Below are 15,338 nucleotides of genomic sequence, written 5' to 3'. Positions count from 1 at the left end.
TAGCTGTTGGTGGTTTTGATTTTCGTTTTCCTAATGACTGAAGATGTTGAGCATCTTTCTGTTTGCCCACTGGACAGAATGTCAAGCTGTAATTGCAGCCCCAGATTTTGCCCTTGGGACAGTACTAATTTACTTAGTTATGTCAACTGCTCTCTAATCACAATTGGTAGTTCTGAGATTCAGAATGGGAGAAAGAGTGAAGCTTTTTATAAAGCATTAAAGCAGTCTCTTTTGAATGTGATCATATAATTGGGGAATTTCTTAGTTTTATGTCAGTACTTATGAAAAACAGATCTCCAAACAGATTTGGCCGTCCGATGGAATTTCTTATAATAATATAACTTTACATTTTTATAGCTCTGGTCTCTTTCTAGGTCATTTTTAAATATATCATCTCATTTGTAATCTTCATAATACTGCTGTAAAATAATAGGTGGATGGATGGACTGGTATTACTATTCCCATTTTTAAGAAGTAGAAACTCAGGCTCACACAAATAGTAGGATTTAAATTCAAGCCTTCTGACTTCTATCTTGCTATGGTAGTGAATTAATTATTAGCCAAGTCAAGGATTGGGGGGTGAGCGTGCATTGCTAAAAATCAGTGATATGCCCATCTCCAAAAAGACATTAAAGGCTTGGCCACATCCCTATAGATTGTTACAGACCTGAGAATTCATTATTTGGATATATGTAAACTAGAATGAATTCTCAGTTTTCCATTTAACCCATCTAGCTAGAAAAAGAATTATAATAAAAGAGCAGAGTTGTGTACCCCTGTGTATTCACTACATTTGGGGGCGCTGAAGGATATCTATACAAAGAACAAAGCTGGGGCTGGATTTGAAATGTGAGGAGAAGGCAGAAAGCCCTTGGTTCGCTGGCCTCAGCCCATCGTAGCCTCCAGCTCCCAACTCCCATATTCCTAAATTGACCAACTTGGGAAACCAGAATTTAAAGGCAGAATGAACGCAGAGAAAGTGGACTATTTGAGACCAAATAAAAATTGACCTTGAAACTTAAGTTAACTGAGACATCACATTAAAAGCTGAACGTTACTTTTAAAGGATGGAAAAGATGAGTGACTTTTTAAAATAGTCTCAAGTTCTTGAGTAATCCTTTTAAAAAAATATTTATTTAGGCTGCATTGGGTCTTAGTTGTATCATGTGCGATCTTGTGCTGGGGGGGTGCACAGACTCACTAGTTGCCGTGTGTGGGCTTACTTGCTCTGAGGCATATGGGATCTTAGTTCCCCAACCAGGGATCGAACCTGTGTCCCCTGCATTGCAAGGCAGATTCCTAACCACAGGACCATCAGGTGAGTCCCATGTCCTTAAGCAGTCTTTTTTTTTTTTTTAACAGTTTTTTAAAAAGACTTAAGTAACTTAAGAAGAAGAGGAAAAGCAATAATCTGTTGATTGTATAGAGTTGAATTTTTTTAACTGTGAAACACAGTTTGTCTACTCATTTTCTTTTGATCTGTGAAAAAGTTGAATTTGCCTTTCACCATCTTGGACCTATCTACAGCTTAGGGTTTTAGAATTTAGAAGATGTACACTCTTCTTTCTGAAGCTCTTGCTGTTGTCATGCATCTTTTTTTCTAACTTAGAGCTATTTACTCTTGAAGTATGTATCACTACTTTGACAAGGTTACCTTTACTTTGAAGGGAAGTTCTGTGAAGCATTTAGACATCTTCCATAGGATGACCTACCTTTCCCAAACCAGCATCAAAGCTTATTCTATCAGGAAATTTTAAAAAATAATTTTTGAAGCAGTGTACTCTCGCTAGAGAGGGTATCATTTATTGAAGCTCTTCTGCTTGCTTTCAAAATATTTTTTGAAAAAAATATATATACATGCAAGTATATGTATATATTTTTATTTTGCCATGTTGGTAGCACCAAACAGTGGTAATAGTAACTCATTCTCATGGCTGAACATATAAATCAAAAACATATGGAAGGACTTGTAGGTAAATAATGATTTCAGTTATTACATAGTGTGAAATGTTTCTGTAAGGGAACTTGGGGGTAAGTAATGTGACTGTGTTGTAAGATTTTCAGTAGCAAAAGTTCAGAACAAAAATAAAACTTATCAGCAAAAAACACAATGGTAGATTGTCCTCTGAGTGTGTAAACCTTGAAGATAGTGTAATAGTGATGAGGCATAAAAATTGCTCACCTGCCTTTAAAATTCCTTTTTTTAAAATGTTTTTATTTCTTTATGTATTTGGCTGTACTGGGTCTTAGTTGCAGCATGAGAACTCGTAGTTGCAACATGTGGAATCAATTCCCTGATGAGGGATCAAACTCAGGCCTGCATTGGGAGCACAGAGTCTTAGCCACTACACCACCAGGGCCTTTATAAAACAGAGATACATGCGCCTATGTGGATATCTTCAAAGGTCATAATTTTTTCTGCCCATGTTTACTTAATCTTGCTTTTCCATTTTTCATATAAAAGAGGTTTCTAGACATAGTTTCTCTTTCAGTTCACATGTGTTTGGTGGTGTGTTTATCTGGAGGTCCTCTATGTGTTTTGTGCGTGTTATCTCATTATTCCTCACATTAATCACATGAGGTAAGTCCGACCATTATGCTGAGTTTAAGGGTGAAGAAACTGAAGCTCAAAGAGGTTAAGTAATTGGTTCAAGGTGACAAAGGTGATCAATCATATGCACAACCGGGATTTTGACCCAGTTTTGTCTGACAGCACTGTCTTCAGCTGCAAGCTATATACAGTCGGCCGTAAAGCTAGAATGGTGACATGGTCACAGTCATCCTTTATTTTGTTGCTTCTCCTGAAGCCCCTGCCCCACTTCTGAGAGAAGCCCACCGCTCTCAGAGTGACTCTGAATCACTCAGCTCCAGCTCAGAAATGCCTCAGATGTCAGAGCAGGTCATTCAGGGTCTGGATGATTAGTTCACACCTTAGGTGAAAGCTCTGGCAAAACCTTAGGAGGTAAGCTATTGAGGGTTTAAGCCAATGGATCTGAAAACCACTGAGTGCTTTTCTGCCACCCCAGCTCAGCAAGGACAAGAGCATCTGTGAAACAGGTCCCTTGGCGGTGAAATGCTCAGCCCTGGTGAAGTGCTCAGCCCGGTGGGCGCTGGTGTCATGAGCAGCCACTTCTCATCTGGGAGCAGTAGCTATCTAGAGATAGGCATGGCATGCGGGGTCATCTTGATCATGGACAAAAAGCCTCCAGTGTCCTCACAGTGATATGGCCATTGACCACAATGTCTTCCTTTCCACATTGTGTTGGGGCTTCCCCTGGGTAGTTCTGTGGAAAATGCTGTCTGGTTAATATCTAGCTACTCTTTTTCCTGATCTGTAGTCCAACTTACTTAGCAGTGCCCATGGGTTCAATCTTCAGGCAAGTTTTACTTTTTTAACCAAGAGATCCAGATTCTACTTCAAGCTCACCTCCGGCAGGACTTTCCCCTGGGCTCCCAGACGATTTCCAGGGGCTCCCCTCCTTTCCTTCATAATAAATTCAGTTGACATTCAGCTGATCAGTTGGAGGCTCACTTTCCTGGAAGGGATCTTGATTCTCCTTTTCAGGGCTTCCCTGATGGCTCAGCGGGTAAAGGATCTGCCTGCAATGTAGGAGACACAGGAGATGTGGGTTCGATCCCTGGGTCAGGAAAATCCCCTGGAGAAGGAAATGGCCACCCACTCCAGTATTCTTGCCTGAACAATCCCATGGACAGAGGAGCCTGGTGGGCTATAGTCCAAAGGGTCTCAAAGAGTCAGATACAACTAACTGATTAAGCATGCATGCAAAAAGATCTTAAAAGCAGATTTTCTTTAGAAATTCAGTGAATGTTTTAATGAGACAGAGGCCCAGGTCAGTTCTCCTGAAAAAAAAAAAAAAAAAAAACTTCAATTTTTTTTTTTCTTAATATTGAGTTGTAAGAGGTCTTTATATATTCTGAATATATGTGTGTGTATATATACATATACATATATATATATATATAAAATACCTTAGTCTGTGTCTGTGTCTTGTCTTATCATTTTCTTAATGGTATCTTTCAAAGAGAAGTTTTAAATTTTGATGATCAGTTTAACCATTTTTTGTTTTATGGTTAATGTTTTTCAGACCTAAGAAATCTTTGCTTTCTACAGGATAGCAAAGGTTTTTCTCCTGTGTTTTCTTCTAAAAGTTTTATAGTTTTAGATTCTGTGTTTCATTTCATGCTAATCTTTGTGAAGGGAGTGAGATGTGTGGGTTCAGGGTTTTTTTTTTCTGTATAGATATCTAATTGTTCTATAAGTTGTTGAAAAACTTTCTTTTCTCTAATATATTACCTTGGAAACTTTGGTTAAAAAAAAGTCAATTGACCACATATGTTTAGATCTGTTTCTATACTCTGTTCAGTTACACTGGTCTATATATGTCTGTCTCTATGCCACTACCACATTATTCTGATTACTGTAGGCTTATATTAGGTCTTGAAACAAGTACTATAAGTCTTTCAAACTTTGTTCTTTTGTGCTTTTTTTTTTTTTTTTTTTTTTGCCACACCTTGCACAGCTTGTGGAATCTCAGTCCCCCAACCAGGGATTGAATCTGGGCCACTGCAGTGAAAGCCTGGAATCCTAACCACAGTACATCAGGGAGCTTCCCAAACTTGGTTCTTTTTCATAGTTCTTTTGACCAATCAAATCCCTACCACCACCACCCCCCAAAAAAGCCATCTAGAATTTTGATTTAGATTGCAAATGAATCTATAAATTGATTTGGTAAAATTAACATCTTGATATTTAATCTTCCGTGAACATGGTATATACCTCTCCATTTTTTGAGATCTCCTTTAATTTTTCACAGCAGGGTTTTGTAATATCAGTGTTCAGGTCTTATACATTTTTTTTTTTTTTGACATTTTCTCTAAGTTAATGTTCATGCAGTTGTTAAGTTTTATATATTTTTTTTCATTCCATTGTTGGATTGTTCATTGCAAATATGTAGAAATGCAATTGATTTTTGTATATTGACTGTGTATCTTGCAACCCTGCTAAATTCACTCGTTGGTTTTATTAGGTTTTGGTTGTAAGTATCCATAGGATTTTCTAGGCACACTATCAATGTCATCTGTAGATTAAGACCATTTTATTTTTTCCTCTCCAGTTCCTGTGCCTTTTATTTCCTTTGGTTGCCTCATTGCACTGGGTAGGATCTCTAGTACAGTGTTGAAGAGAAGTGGTGAGAGAGGGCAAGAATCCTTGCCTTATTCCTGCTCTTAGGGAGAGAAGTGTTGTCTACGACTTTGATGTTAAGTGTTGGTTTTTCACAGACACCTTTATCAGATTGAGGGAGTTTCTTTCTGTTCCTAATTTGCTGAAATGTTTTATAATTGAATTTGTCGAGTGCTTTTTCTGCATCGATTTGAAATGATTGTGATTTTTAACCTTTACTATATCAAAATGACAAACTTTGATTTTCAGATGCTGAGAAAGCTTACATCCTTTAGATAAACTCCACTTGGTAGTGATATTTTTGCATATTGCTAGCTTTGATTTGCTAATATTTTGGACCCATTGCTGCCAATGGACCAGCCAGATGGGCAGATCCACATTAGGTATTTGGAACGAGTCCAAACCCCTTCTACAGATGTCTCATGTCTTAGTAAAGCTTGTACTTGTACAAGTAATCTTATCTCCTTTTTCACCTGCCCTTTGAAATATACTGCCACCAGTGACAATGTGTGAATATGTGGGGCAAGTTTTAAAGTATGAATTTAAGAGTAAACAGCAAGTTCGTAAGGGTAGGGACTCTATCACATTCATTCTATCAGTGTAAGATTAAATCCCACTGGTTTACTGAGACCTGGAGTTATGGTGGCTCATACAGAATGGAAATTTGTTGTTCTCTCCCATTCCTGGTACAAGTTGCATTGGGCAAAAGTCCTCATGGGCCCTGACTTCATCTGGTTCACCACTGTGCCAACCCATGGATTGTGACCTTCGTTATTCTTGGTGACCCACGAGGACTGCATCTGCCTTTGAGCATCAGCAGAGGGAGGGAAGGGATGAAGGAGAAGAGGAGGAACAGGCCTGCTAACTTTTAAGGAAGACGCCTGGAAGCTCCATGAGAGACTTCCTCCTGTACATGCTGCTGACTAGTCCTTAGTCACGTGGTCACAGCAAGGCCAGGATCTTGAGGCAAGAGTCACGGAGACCAGTCATTCTCTGTCTGTTGGAAAAGTCTAATAGTTTTTTTCTTGAACTTAAATGGTTTTGCTGAAAGTTCCTGAAACAAGGTTATTTGCAATATTTTTCCTTCTGGGCCTGAGTTTTCTAGAATAGTAAAGTCATGTTAACAAAGGGAGTGGAAGAGAAAAGTCATGTTAATGTACACAGTCTGCTGCGTGGGTGTAAAGATTCTCAATATCTGTATCGTTAGGACCCTACATGATGTGTGGCAGTAAATGTCTGCTGTCTCTGTATATTGTATTTATGCTTCTTTGTTGGAATCTCGGTGCCAGAATAAAAATGGGAAAGGTAAACATGTTCCAGTTTGTCCAGATGGTAAGATTCAGGGCGGGGTCACTTCGCTGTGCACCTGAAACTATCACAACATTGTCAATCAACTATACTCCAATACAGAATAAAAAGGTTTTAAAAAAACAGTAAAAGGTTCCAAATTGTATTAGATACTGACAGTGCCTAAAGTGGTGTCAGATATGCTAGAGTAAGTCTGTACGTGGGGCTCATGGGTACATACTACAGTAGGGATTAGGGCTTAGTGGTCAGGAGCAGTGGTAAGAGAGTGAAAGGCAGGCTCTCTTAGAGGTTAGAGTGTTTTGTCTTTGTCTTGATCACACCATGCTCTCGGGCTCTCTCTGCAGAAACAAGCGTTGAGCGCCTGCCAGCACTTTGCCTGATGCCGGGGCTAGGAAGGGCCATGCTTCTGGGAGACGCAAGAAGGAAGGACTGAGGAGCATCTGAGCTTTGGGACAGAAACTTGAGTCTTGGTGGTGTGATTGTTCCCTGGTCAGGGAACAACAGCAGGCAGAGAGGGAGTGCATGTGGGTCCGGGCAGAGGACGGGTACGGGCATCTGACACTCTGGTGGTGTCCTCTCCCTGCTTTTATCCAGATGATCAGTTCCAAAGAGCCCCATCAAGGGAGGAAAAGAGATCCCAGAAGGGGAGCCCAGAACCCCAAGTTTGTCTGACTGGAGGGAGGGTACATGAAACAGTCCTCTATTTACCTCTCGTGCTGTTGACTTGGTTGACGTTTGTGGTTCTGCCAGAGAGTGCCACTCCCTCCAGGCAGCTCATGTAGATTGACTGTGCTCCGCAGCAAGGACAGAGCACCAAGCGAGTTGTAAAACTCCTCAGTGCCAGGCCGAGTCCTGAGCTGGGGTGGTGGTGGTGTTCGGTCCCTAAGTCATGTCCGACTCCTTGTGACCCCATGGACTGCAGCCTGCCAGGTTCCCCTCTCCTCCACTATCTCCCATGCATGCGTGTGTATCTGCTAAGTTGCTTCAGTTATGTCTGACTCCCTGCAACCCTGTGGACTGTAGCCCACCAGGATCCTCTGTGCACGGGATTCTCCAGGCAAGAATACTGGAATGGGTTTCCATGTCCTCCTCCAGGGGATCTTCCTGACCCAGGGATCAAACGCATGTTTCTTATATCTTCTGCATTAGCAGGCAGGTTCTTTACCACTACGCCACCTGGGAAGCCACCACTATCTCCCAGAGTTTGCTCAGATTCGTGTCCATTGAGTCAGTGATGCTATCTAATCATCTCATCCTCTGCCACCGCCTTCTCCTTTTGCCTTCAATCTTTCCCAGCATCAGGGTCTTTTCCAGTGTGTCAGCTCTTCACAGCAGGTGGCCAAAGTAAAGTATTGGAGCTGGTGTGTTAGCACACCTCATCTCATTTTGTCCTCCCAACAACCCTACAAATCTGCCATCAGTCTCCTGATTTTTGCAGATGAGAAACCTGAGACAGGAAGGATGAGTATTAGCAACTCAAGTGGCAGTTGTTGTTCAGTTGCTCAGTCATGTCTCACTCTTTGCTACCCCATGGACTGCAGCACGCCAGACTTTTCTGTCCTTCACCATCTCCCAGAGCTTGCTCAAACTCATGTCCATTGACTCAGTGATGCCATCCAACCATCTCATCCTCTGTCATCCCCTTCTCCTCATGCTTTCAGTCTTTCCCAGCATCAGGGTCTTTTCTAATGAGTCAGCTCTTCGCATCAGGTGGCCAAAATATTGCAGCTTCAGCATCAGTCCTTCCAATGAATATTCAGGACTGATTTCCTTTAGGATTGACTGGTTTGATCTCTTTGCAGTCCAAGAGACTCTCAAGAGTCTTCTCCAACACCACAGTTCAAAAGCATCAGTTCTGCGGCGCTCAGCCTTCTTTATGGTCCAACTCTCACATCCATACATGACCACTGGAAAAACCATAGCCTTGACTAGAGGACCTTTGTTGGCAAAGTAATGTTTCTGCTTTTTAATACGCTGTCTAGGTTTGTCATAGCTTTTCTTTCAAGGAGCAAGTGTCTTTTAATTTCATGGCTGCAGTCACCATCTGCAGTGATTTTGAAGCCCAAGAAAATAAAATCCGTCACGTTTCCATTGTTTTCCCATCTATTTGCCATGACGTGATGGGACCAGATGCCATGATCTTTGTTTTTTGAATGTTGAGTTTTAAGCCAACTTTTTCACTCTCCTCTTTCACCCTCATTAAGAGGCTTTTTTAGTTCCTCTTCACTTTCTGCCATAAGAGTGGTATCATCTGGATATCTGAGGTTATTGATATTTTTCCTGGCAATCTTGATTCCAGCTTGTGCTTCATCCAGCCTGGCATTTCACATGATGTACTCTGCATAAAAGTTAAATAAGCAGGATGACAATATACAGCCTTGATGTACTCCTTTCCCAATTTTGAACCAGTCCATTGTTTCATGTCTGGTTCTGACTGTTGCTTCTTGACCTGCATACAGGTTTCACAGGAGGCAGGTAAGGTGGTCTGATATTCCCATCTCTTGAAGAATTTTTCACAGTTTGTTGTGATCCACACAGTCAAAGGCTTTAGTGTAGTCAATGAAGCAAAAGTACATGTTTTTCTGTTATTCTCTTGCTTTTTCTATGATCCAGTGGATGTTGTCAATTTGATCTTTGCTTCCTCTCTCTTTTCCAAATCCAGCTTGTTGCTTCACGTACTGTTGAAGCCTGGCTTGGAGAATTTTGAGCATTACTTTGCTAGCATGTAAAATGAGTGCATTTGTGTGGTAGTTTGAACATTCTTTGGCATTGCCTTTCTTTGGGATTGGAAGGAAAACTGATCTTGTCCTCTGGCCACTGCTGAGTTTTCCATATTAGCTGGAATATTGAGTGCAGCACTTTTCACAGCATCGTCTTTTAGGATTGAAATAGCTCAGCTGGAATTCCATCACCTCCGCTAGCTTTGTTGGTAGTGATGCTTCCTGAGGCCCACTTGACTTCACACTCCAAGATGTCTGGCTCTAGGTAAGTGATCACACCATCGTGGTTATCTGGGTCATTAAGATCTTTTTTGTACAGTTCTTCTGTGTGTTCTTGCCACCTCTTCTCAATATCTTCTGCTTCTCTTAGGTCCATACTGTTTGTGTCCTTTATTGTGCCCATCTATGCATGAAATGGTCCCTTGGTATCTCTAATTTTCTTGAAGAGATCTCTATAGTCTTTCCCATTCTGTTGTTTTCCTCTATTACTTTGCATTATTCACTTAGGAAGGTTTCTCTTCTCAACTATTTGTAAGGCCTCCTCAGACAGCCATTTTGCCTTCTTGCATTTCTTTTTCTTGGGGATGGTTTTGATCGCTGTCTCCTGTACAGTGTCACAAAGCTCTGTCCATAGTTCTTCAGGCACTCTATCAGATCTAATCCCTTGAATCTATTTGTCACTTCCAGTGTATAATCGTAAGGGATTTGATTTAGGTCATTCCTGAATGGCCTAGTGATTTTCCCTACTTTCTTCAATTTAAGTCTGAATTTTGCAATAAGGAGTTCATGATCTGAGCCACAGTCAGCTCCCAGTCTTGTTTTTGCTGATTTATAGAGGTTCTCCATCTATAAAAGCGGCAGAGCCAGAGTCAAACCCCATCTGCCTGATTTCCCAGCCCAGGATTCCTTCTATAGAGAAAAAGAGCTAGAAACTCCCTGGGCCTCACCCGGGACTAAATGGCTCCACACCGCCCAGAACCAGAACGGGAGCTGGAGGCCTTCACCTCACTCCCCCTGCAGAGGGTTCCAGCCACATTCGGAAGCTTTTCCTCCCCCACGCTTCCACTTCCGGGAACGCTGGTCCTCCCCCACGTGGCCCGTGGTCCCACGCCTGTTGCTCACCGCCCACCGCCCCCGCCCCATCCTCTCGCCGGGACTTGTTTCCACGGGGTTGAAAGTGTCTCACTTCTCTCGCCCCTGCAGATGGATTTGTCTGTAGAAACCCTCTTTAGCTTCATGCAGGAGCGCCAGAAAAGGTACGCCAAATACGCCGAGCAGATCCAAAAGGTCAACGAGATGTCGGCCATCCTGCGCCGCATCCAGATGGGCATCGACCAGACGGTACCGCTGTTGGAGCGGCTCAACAGCCTGCTGCCCGAGGCCGAGCGCCTGGAGCCCTTCAGCGTGAAGCCCGACCGCGAGCTCAGGCTGTAGCCACGTCCCCCGGCACCGCCAGGGCCCCGGGGCCTTTGGAACCAGAGACACAGGAGGTGACCAAGGTTAGGGGAGTGTGGTGCTCCCCGAGGGCACGGGAGGCAGTCTGTTGCCCTGGAGACCTGCGATGCCCCAGCCCTCCCCTTGACGAGCTTTACCCTGCAAAGCCAACCAACCTGCTCTCCGTGGTCTCTGAAGTGGGAATATTTGAACTCTTAGGAATTCTGTACAGACCCTGCCTTGGGAATTATTATTTTTTTAATTTAGTTTGCTTTTTTTTTAATTGACAGTGTATATTATCTAGCTTGCAGACTGAAACTGAAGAGAAGGGGGAAGAAGATTTGAGGAAGCCCTGTGTCCCTGATGCCTTTGTGACATTTTTCTCCATAGGCTGTCCAGGTTGTAAACATAAAGAACTAACTTAATCCAGGTGTGCGTGTCATGTTTCCATCGCAGCCAGTCTCGATCTGGCCTGGCAGGGCGCTGGCATCACTCCTGTGTCAGCTTAGGGTGTCCCTGCCGTGTCGTCATCAGAAACTGAAGCCTGCCTTTCCACAGCCTGGTTGGGTTCCTCTCCCACTGAAAATGGGTTTCCTTGATGCAGCCATAGTTTAGGCTTCCTCTTGTTACATCAGTGCTGGCAAGACTCCAGTTTTTAGGAGTCCTCCAGGTTTTAGCCAGCATTGCTTTACTAGCTTCGCAGACGCGTGGAGCAGAGGAGAGCGCGCACCTAGCAGGCAAGCACGGTGCCCACTGCCTGGGCCAGACACTGTGTCTGCATACAAAAAGGGCTCTGTAGTCCCTGCCCTTCTTTTCTGGAAGAGAAAAAAACTCCTCAAGCGCTGCTGAATTTCTCTGGGAGTTTAGGAAATGAAGCAATTTGAGGACCCACAGAAGTTCTTAGCACAGTACTTTGCACGTCATAAAGGTTCTAGTGGAAGAGAAGACTGCAGAAGCCAAAAAATGGAATGTAAGACTGACCTAGGCCAGCAGACGGAGACCAGGAGCTAGGGATAGAGGGAGATCGCTGGGGCCCATGGGGCCCCCAAGATTTCTCCAAACCTCAGAGGGTGACTTTTTATGATCCAGACAGCCTTCGGTATATTTATAAGGTTAAAACTGATCCCACTTAATTTAGCTTCTCTCGGGTAAACGTCATCTGATTCTTCTAATCAGATTTTGATCGAACAGTGTCCTGTAAGGTTCTTAGAACCCAGAGTAAAATATAGAGCATAAAACAACTGCATGACGGCTTAAGTATAAACATACCAAGCTCAATGGAAAATATAATTTTCTAAAATTTAGACATGGTGTAAAAATCAACAGCTTCTAGAATTCTTTAAGGACCAAAACATAGCAAGATGGTTCTCTCGGAGCCGGAAAGACAGGTTGGAACCCAGAGCCAAGTGAAGAGGCCAAGATGGCATCCGCCCTCCTCGGAGGGCACGCTTCTAGGAACCTGAGGAAAGTGGGTGGACACCCAGCCCAGGGAGGTGAAGTGGCCTGAGGGAGCCGGGGAGGGGTAGGAAGCCCTGCACTGGGAGTGGGAAGCTAGACCTTCAGAGGTCAGGGGTTTGGGGGCCGTTCTGGTGAAAGAAGCTCTTTTTCTTTTTTTACAAGTTGTATTCCCTCCTGTTTTTAAAAAAATTATGTTTTAATTGGAGGGTAATTATTTCACAATATTGTGGTTTTTGCCATACATCAACGTGTGAATCAGCCACAAGTATACTTGTGGTCCCCCCGCCTCCTGAACCCCCGTCCCACCTCCCGCCTCACCCTATGCCTCTAGGTTGTCCCAGAGCACCGACTCTGGGTGCCCTGAGAAGCTTGTCTTTATAAATGCCTTTGATGGTCGGGATTTCAGTGGGGCTTTAAACCATTTCTAGAGCAGTTCATCAGAGTTCACATCAAGGAAAGATGTTCTGTAATTTTAGAAACCTGTTGAGTAGCTAAGGTTATTCTAGGAAATGTCAGATGGGAAGGCCACAAGGTTTGCTAAATAATGCCCCCCACCCCCACCACACTGCCACACTGCAGTGTTCCTCCCGTGTATTAAATTTTCATGTAATTGAGAATCTGGTGTTGGACTCGGTTTGAATCCATTGATCTTTGTCTTCATACTGTTTCATGCTGTTTTTCTTTTTTTGACACATTTCGTAATACATTTTAGTATCTGATGTAGCTACACTAAACACCCCCTTTTTCCTAACTTCACTTTTTTTTTAACTTCAGACTGGGAGAAAAGCGGAAAAAAATAATACAAGGCTTTCTCATCTTCCCTTCCACTAGACTGACAGAACATGGCATTTTTCAGCCCTCACCATCACCGTCTTTTTGAGTTTCTTGGTGGTTCTGAACACTAAGTAGCTTGTAGCCTTCAAAGAAGGAAGGGCTGGTTGTCTACCGAGCTGTAAGAACAGCTCAGGGGTCAGGTCCCATTATCCTCACTGCACTTAATACAATTTATAAATAAAAGTACATAACACAGTGGCACACAGACTCAGCCTATGAGGACAGAGCTTTCTCACTGTTTCGCTGCAACTGAGATGGTTTGTACATGGCAAAAAGGCAACCGAGCACAGTGTGCAAAACTACTCTGCCAGCCAGCTCTCCACCCAGTTCTTTTCCTTCTTATAAAGATGTTAGACAAAACATGGTATTAACTTAGATTTGGGTCCACAGGCTACTTATTACTGGGAAGAGGCAGGGCACTGAGAACAATAGGCAGATCTGATGTGTTTTGAAATAATTCTAGTTAATTGAATATTTATGGTATGTGGTGGTTTTGTAGTGTTGTTAACTTTGGCCAAATTGGATTATGTTTCCCGGAATTCCTTTTCCTGTCTCTTTTCGATTAGGGTTGGCCACAAAAGAAATTTGTATGAGATTTGTTAGTGGTAGTAAAGCAACATGCATGCGTGTTTGATGAAAGTATCTGTCGGTCAGCCCCTGTTGCATCTCGTGCACATTTTCAGGGAGCTGTGGCACCTGTGGTGCGGGCAGCAGTCAAGCCAGCTCTCCAGAACTCTGCCTTCAGCTTTTCAGCATCTTGGGTCAGGTATGAGCACCAGCGTCTCCTTAGGTCTTTTGCAGCAGAGGATGAGGGCTTAGAGAAGGGACAAGGCCACCGTGGATTCTGGTGAAGACAGATGCTGGTTCTAGCTTGTTGTAGGCTTCAGGTGTTCTGGCTCTCCCCCTCCACCCATCTCTCCATCCTCCACCGCCCATCCCTCCACCCCCCACTACCCATCCATCCCTCGGTCCCCCACCGCCCATCCCTCCATCCCCCACCGCCCATCCCTCCATCCCCCACCGCCCATCCCTCCGTCCTCCACCGCCCATCCCTCCGTCCTCCACCGCCCATCCCTCCGTCCCCCACCGCCCATCCCTCCATCCCCTACCACCCATCCCTCTGTCCACTACCCATCCCTCGGTCCCCCACCGCCCATCCCTCCATCCCCCACCACCCATCCCTCTGTCCTCCACCGCCCATCCCTCCATCCTCCATTGCCCATCCATGTGTCCCCACTGCCCATCCATCCATCCCCCACCACTCATCCATCCACCCCCATCGCCTATCCATCCATTCATCCCCCACCGCCCATCCCTCCATCCCCCACCGCCCATCCCTCCATCCCCCACCGCCCGTCCCTCTATCCCCCACCGCCCATCCCCATCACCCCATCCATCCCTCCCCACCGCCCATCTAGCTGCTTTCGCGACCACCTGCCTAACGACTTCCGGTGAAGAAGAAACAGCCGAACTAGGACTCTGACCAGCTGCTGTAATTAATTGCTTAAGGTAAGTCTCTTGAACAATCTCCTTATTCTATATCATTCCTAATGGTTCTTCATGGATTGAACCCTGACTGGTAACATTTTACTGTTTCCTCCTCAATACTTTACTTTTTTGAACAGATTTTGGGAATGTGATGGGTTTGCTGTTTCCTAGAGTAATTGAAAATTTTATCTTCCTATTTTGTTTACCCCTCAGCTAAACCTGGATATGTAGTACTCAGTCGGAAATTACTTGAAATGTTGATGCTAAAACCTGAAGGGCAGAGTAGAGAGAAGGGAAATGTTTTCTTGTGGAATTTTTAGGTGTAGGTTTTTTTCTTGGAAGAGAAGTAATTTTGCTTTCCCCTCACCCTGACTTTCATTCCTTTGTTAAGAGCTACACAGTTCCTAAGAGATGTCATTGTTGTTTTCTGGTTTGTGGTCGGTAACTCTGAATTTCTTGCACACACACAAGGCATGTACCTCCCATGCAGATGTTGGGACTACAGAAGGAAAGGGTAACCAGAAAACTTAATTATTCCTGTGCTTCAAACCATAATGTTAAAACTTTTTTGGCAACTGAATCTAGTTGCTCATTAGTATAAGCAGTACTCATGTGGTGGGCTGGCTGTGTGTGTGTGTGTGTGTGTGTCCATACTCTAAGGAGTTTGTTCAGGGTCATCAGTGTCAACATAAGACAGGCTGGAACTTATCGATGATTTGATTAACTTTATTTACCAATCAAGGCAAATTCCTGTAGCTACCTTTTATTATATAGTGAAGCAAGATTTATGCTAAAAGCTTTTAATACAGTCTTTGAAACTGTCATACTTCCCCTGACCAGAGAAGCTAAGCCACCGCTGAGCTAATAACCCTCTCCCAGTTATCCTGTTTGCT

The 15,338-nt window shown here is 43.7% G+C and overlaps 1 protein-coding gene across 12 annotated transcripts in view; it reads left to right on the top strand.

Annotated features, from left to right (window-relative positions):
• Positions 1-11,090, top strand: part of BORCS5 (BLOC-1 related complex subunit 5) — a 100,297-nt gene extending 89,207 nt beyond the window's left edge. For 8 of the 12 annotated variants that reach the window (XM_081589300.1, XM_081589301.1, XM_081589299.1 and 5 more), the window contains one exon: positions 10,435-11,090. In XM_081589300.1, coding sequence (XP_081445426.1) covers positions 10,435-10,665 — 231 coding nt within the window. In that variant the 3' untranslated portion in view covers positions 10,666-11,090. Of the gene's footprint in view, positions 1-6,855; positions 7,057-10,434 lie in introns of all 12 variants that reach the window. The other 4 variants (XR_014081979.1, XR_014081978.1, XR_014081977.1 and 1 more) reach the window with 2 other exon arrangements.
• The last annotated feature ends 4,248 nt before the right edge of the window (positions 11,091-15,338 follow it).

This window comes from Giraffa tippelskirchi, chromosome 4, assembly GCF_054371585.1.
Source record: "Giraffa tippelskirchi isolate mGirTip1 chromosome 4, T2T-mGirTip1v1.2.pri, whole genome shotgun sequence".
Classification (NCBI taxonomy): domain Eukaryota; kingdom Metazoa; phylum Chordata; class Mammalia; order Artiodactyla; family Giraffidae; genus Giraffa; species Giraffa tippelskirchi.
Note: the sequence above shows the minus strand (reverse complement) of the source record. Positions and strands in the feature narration are given on the sequence as shown.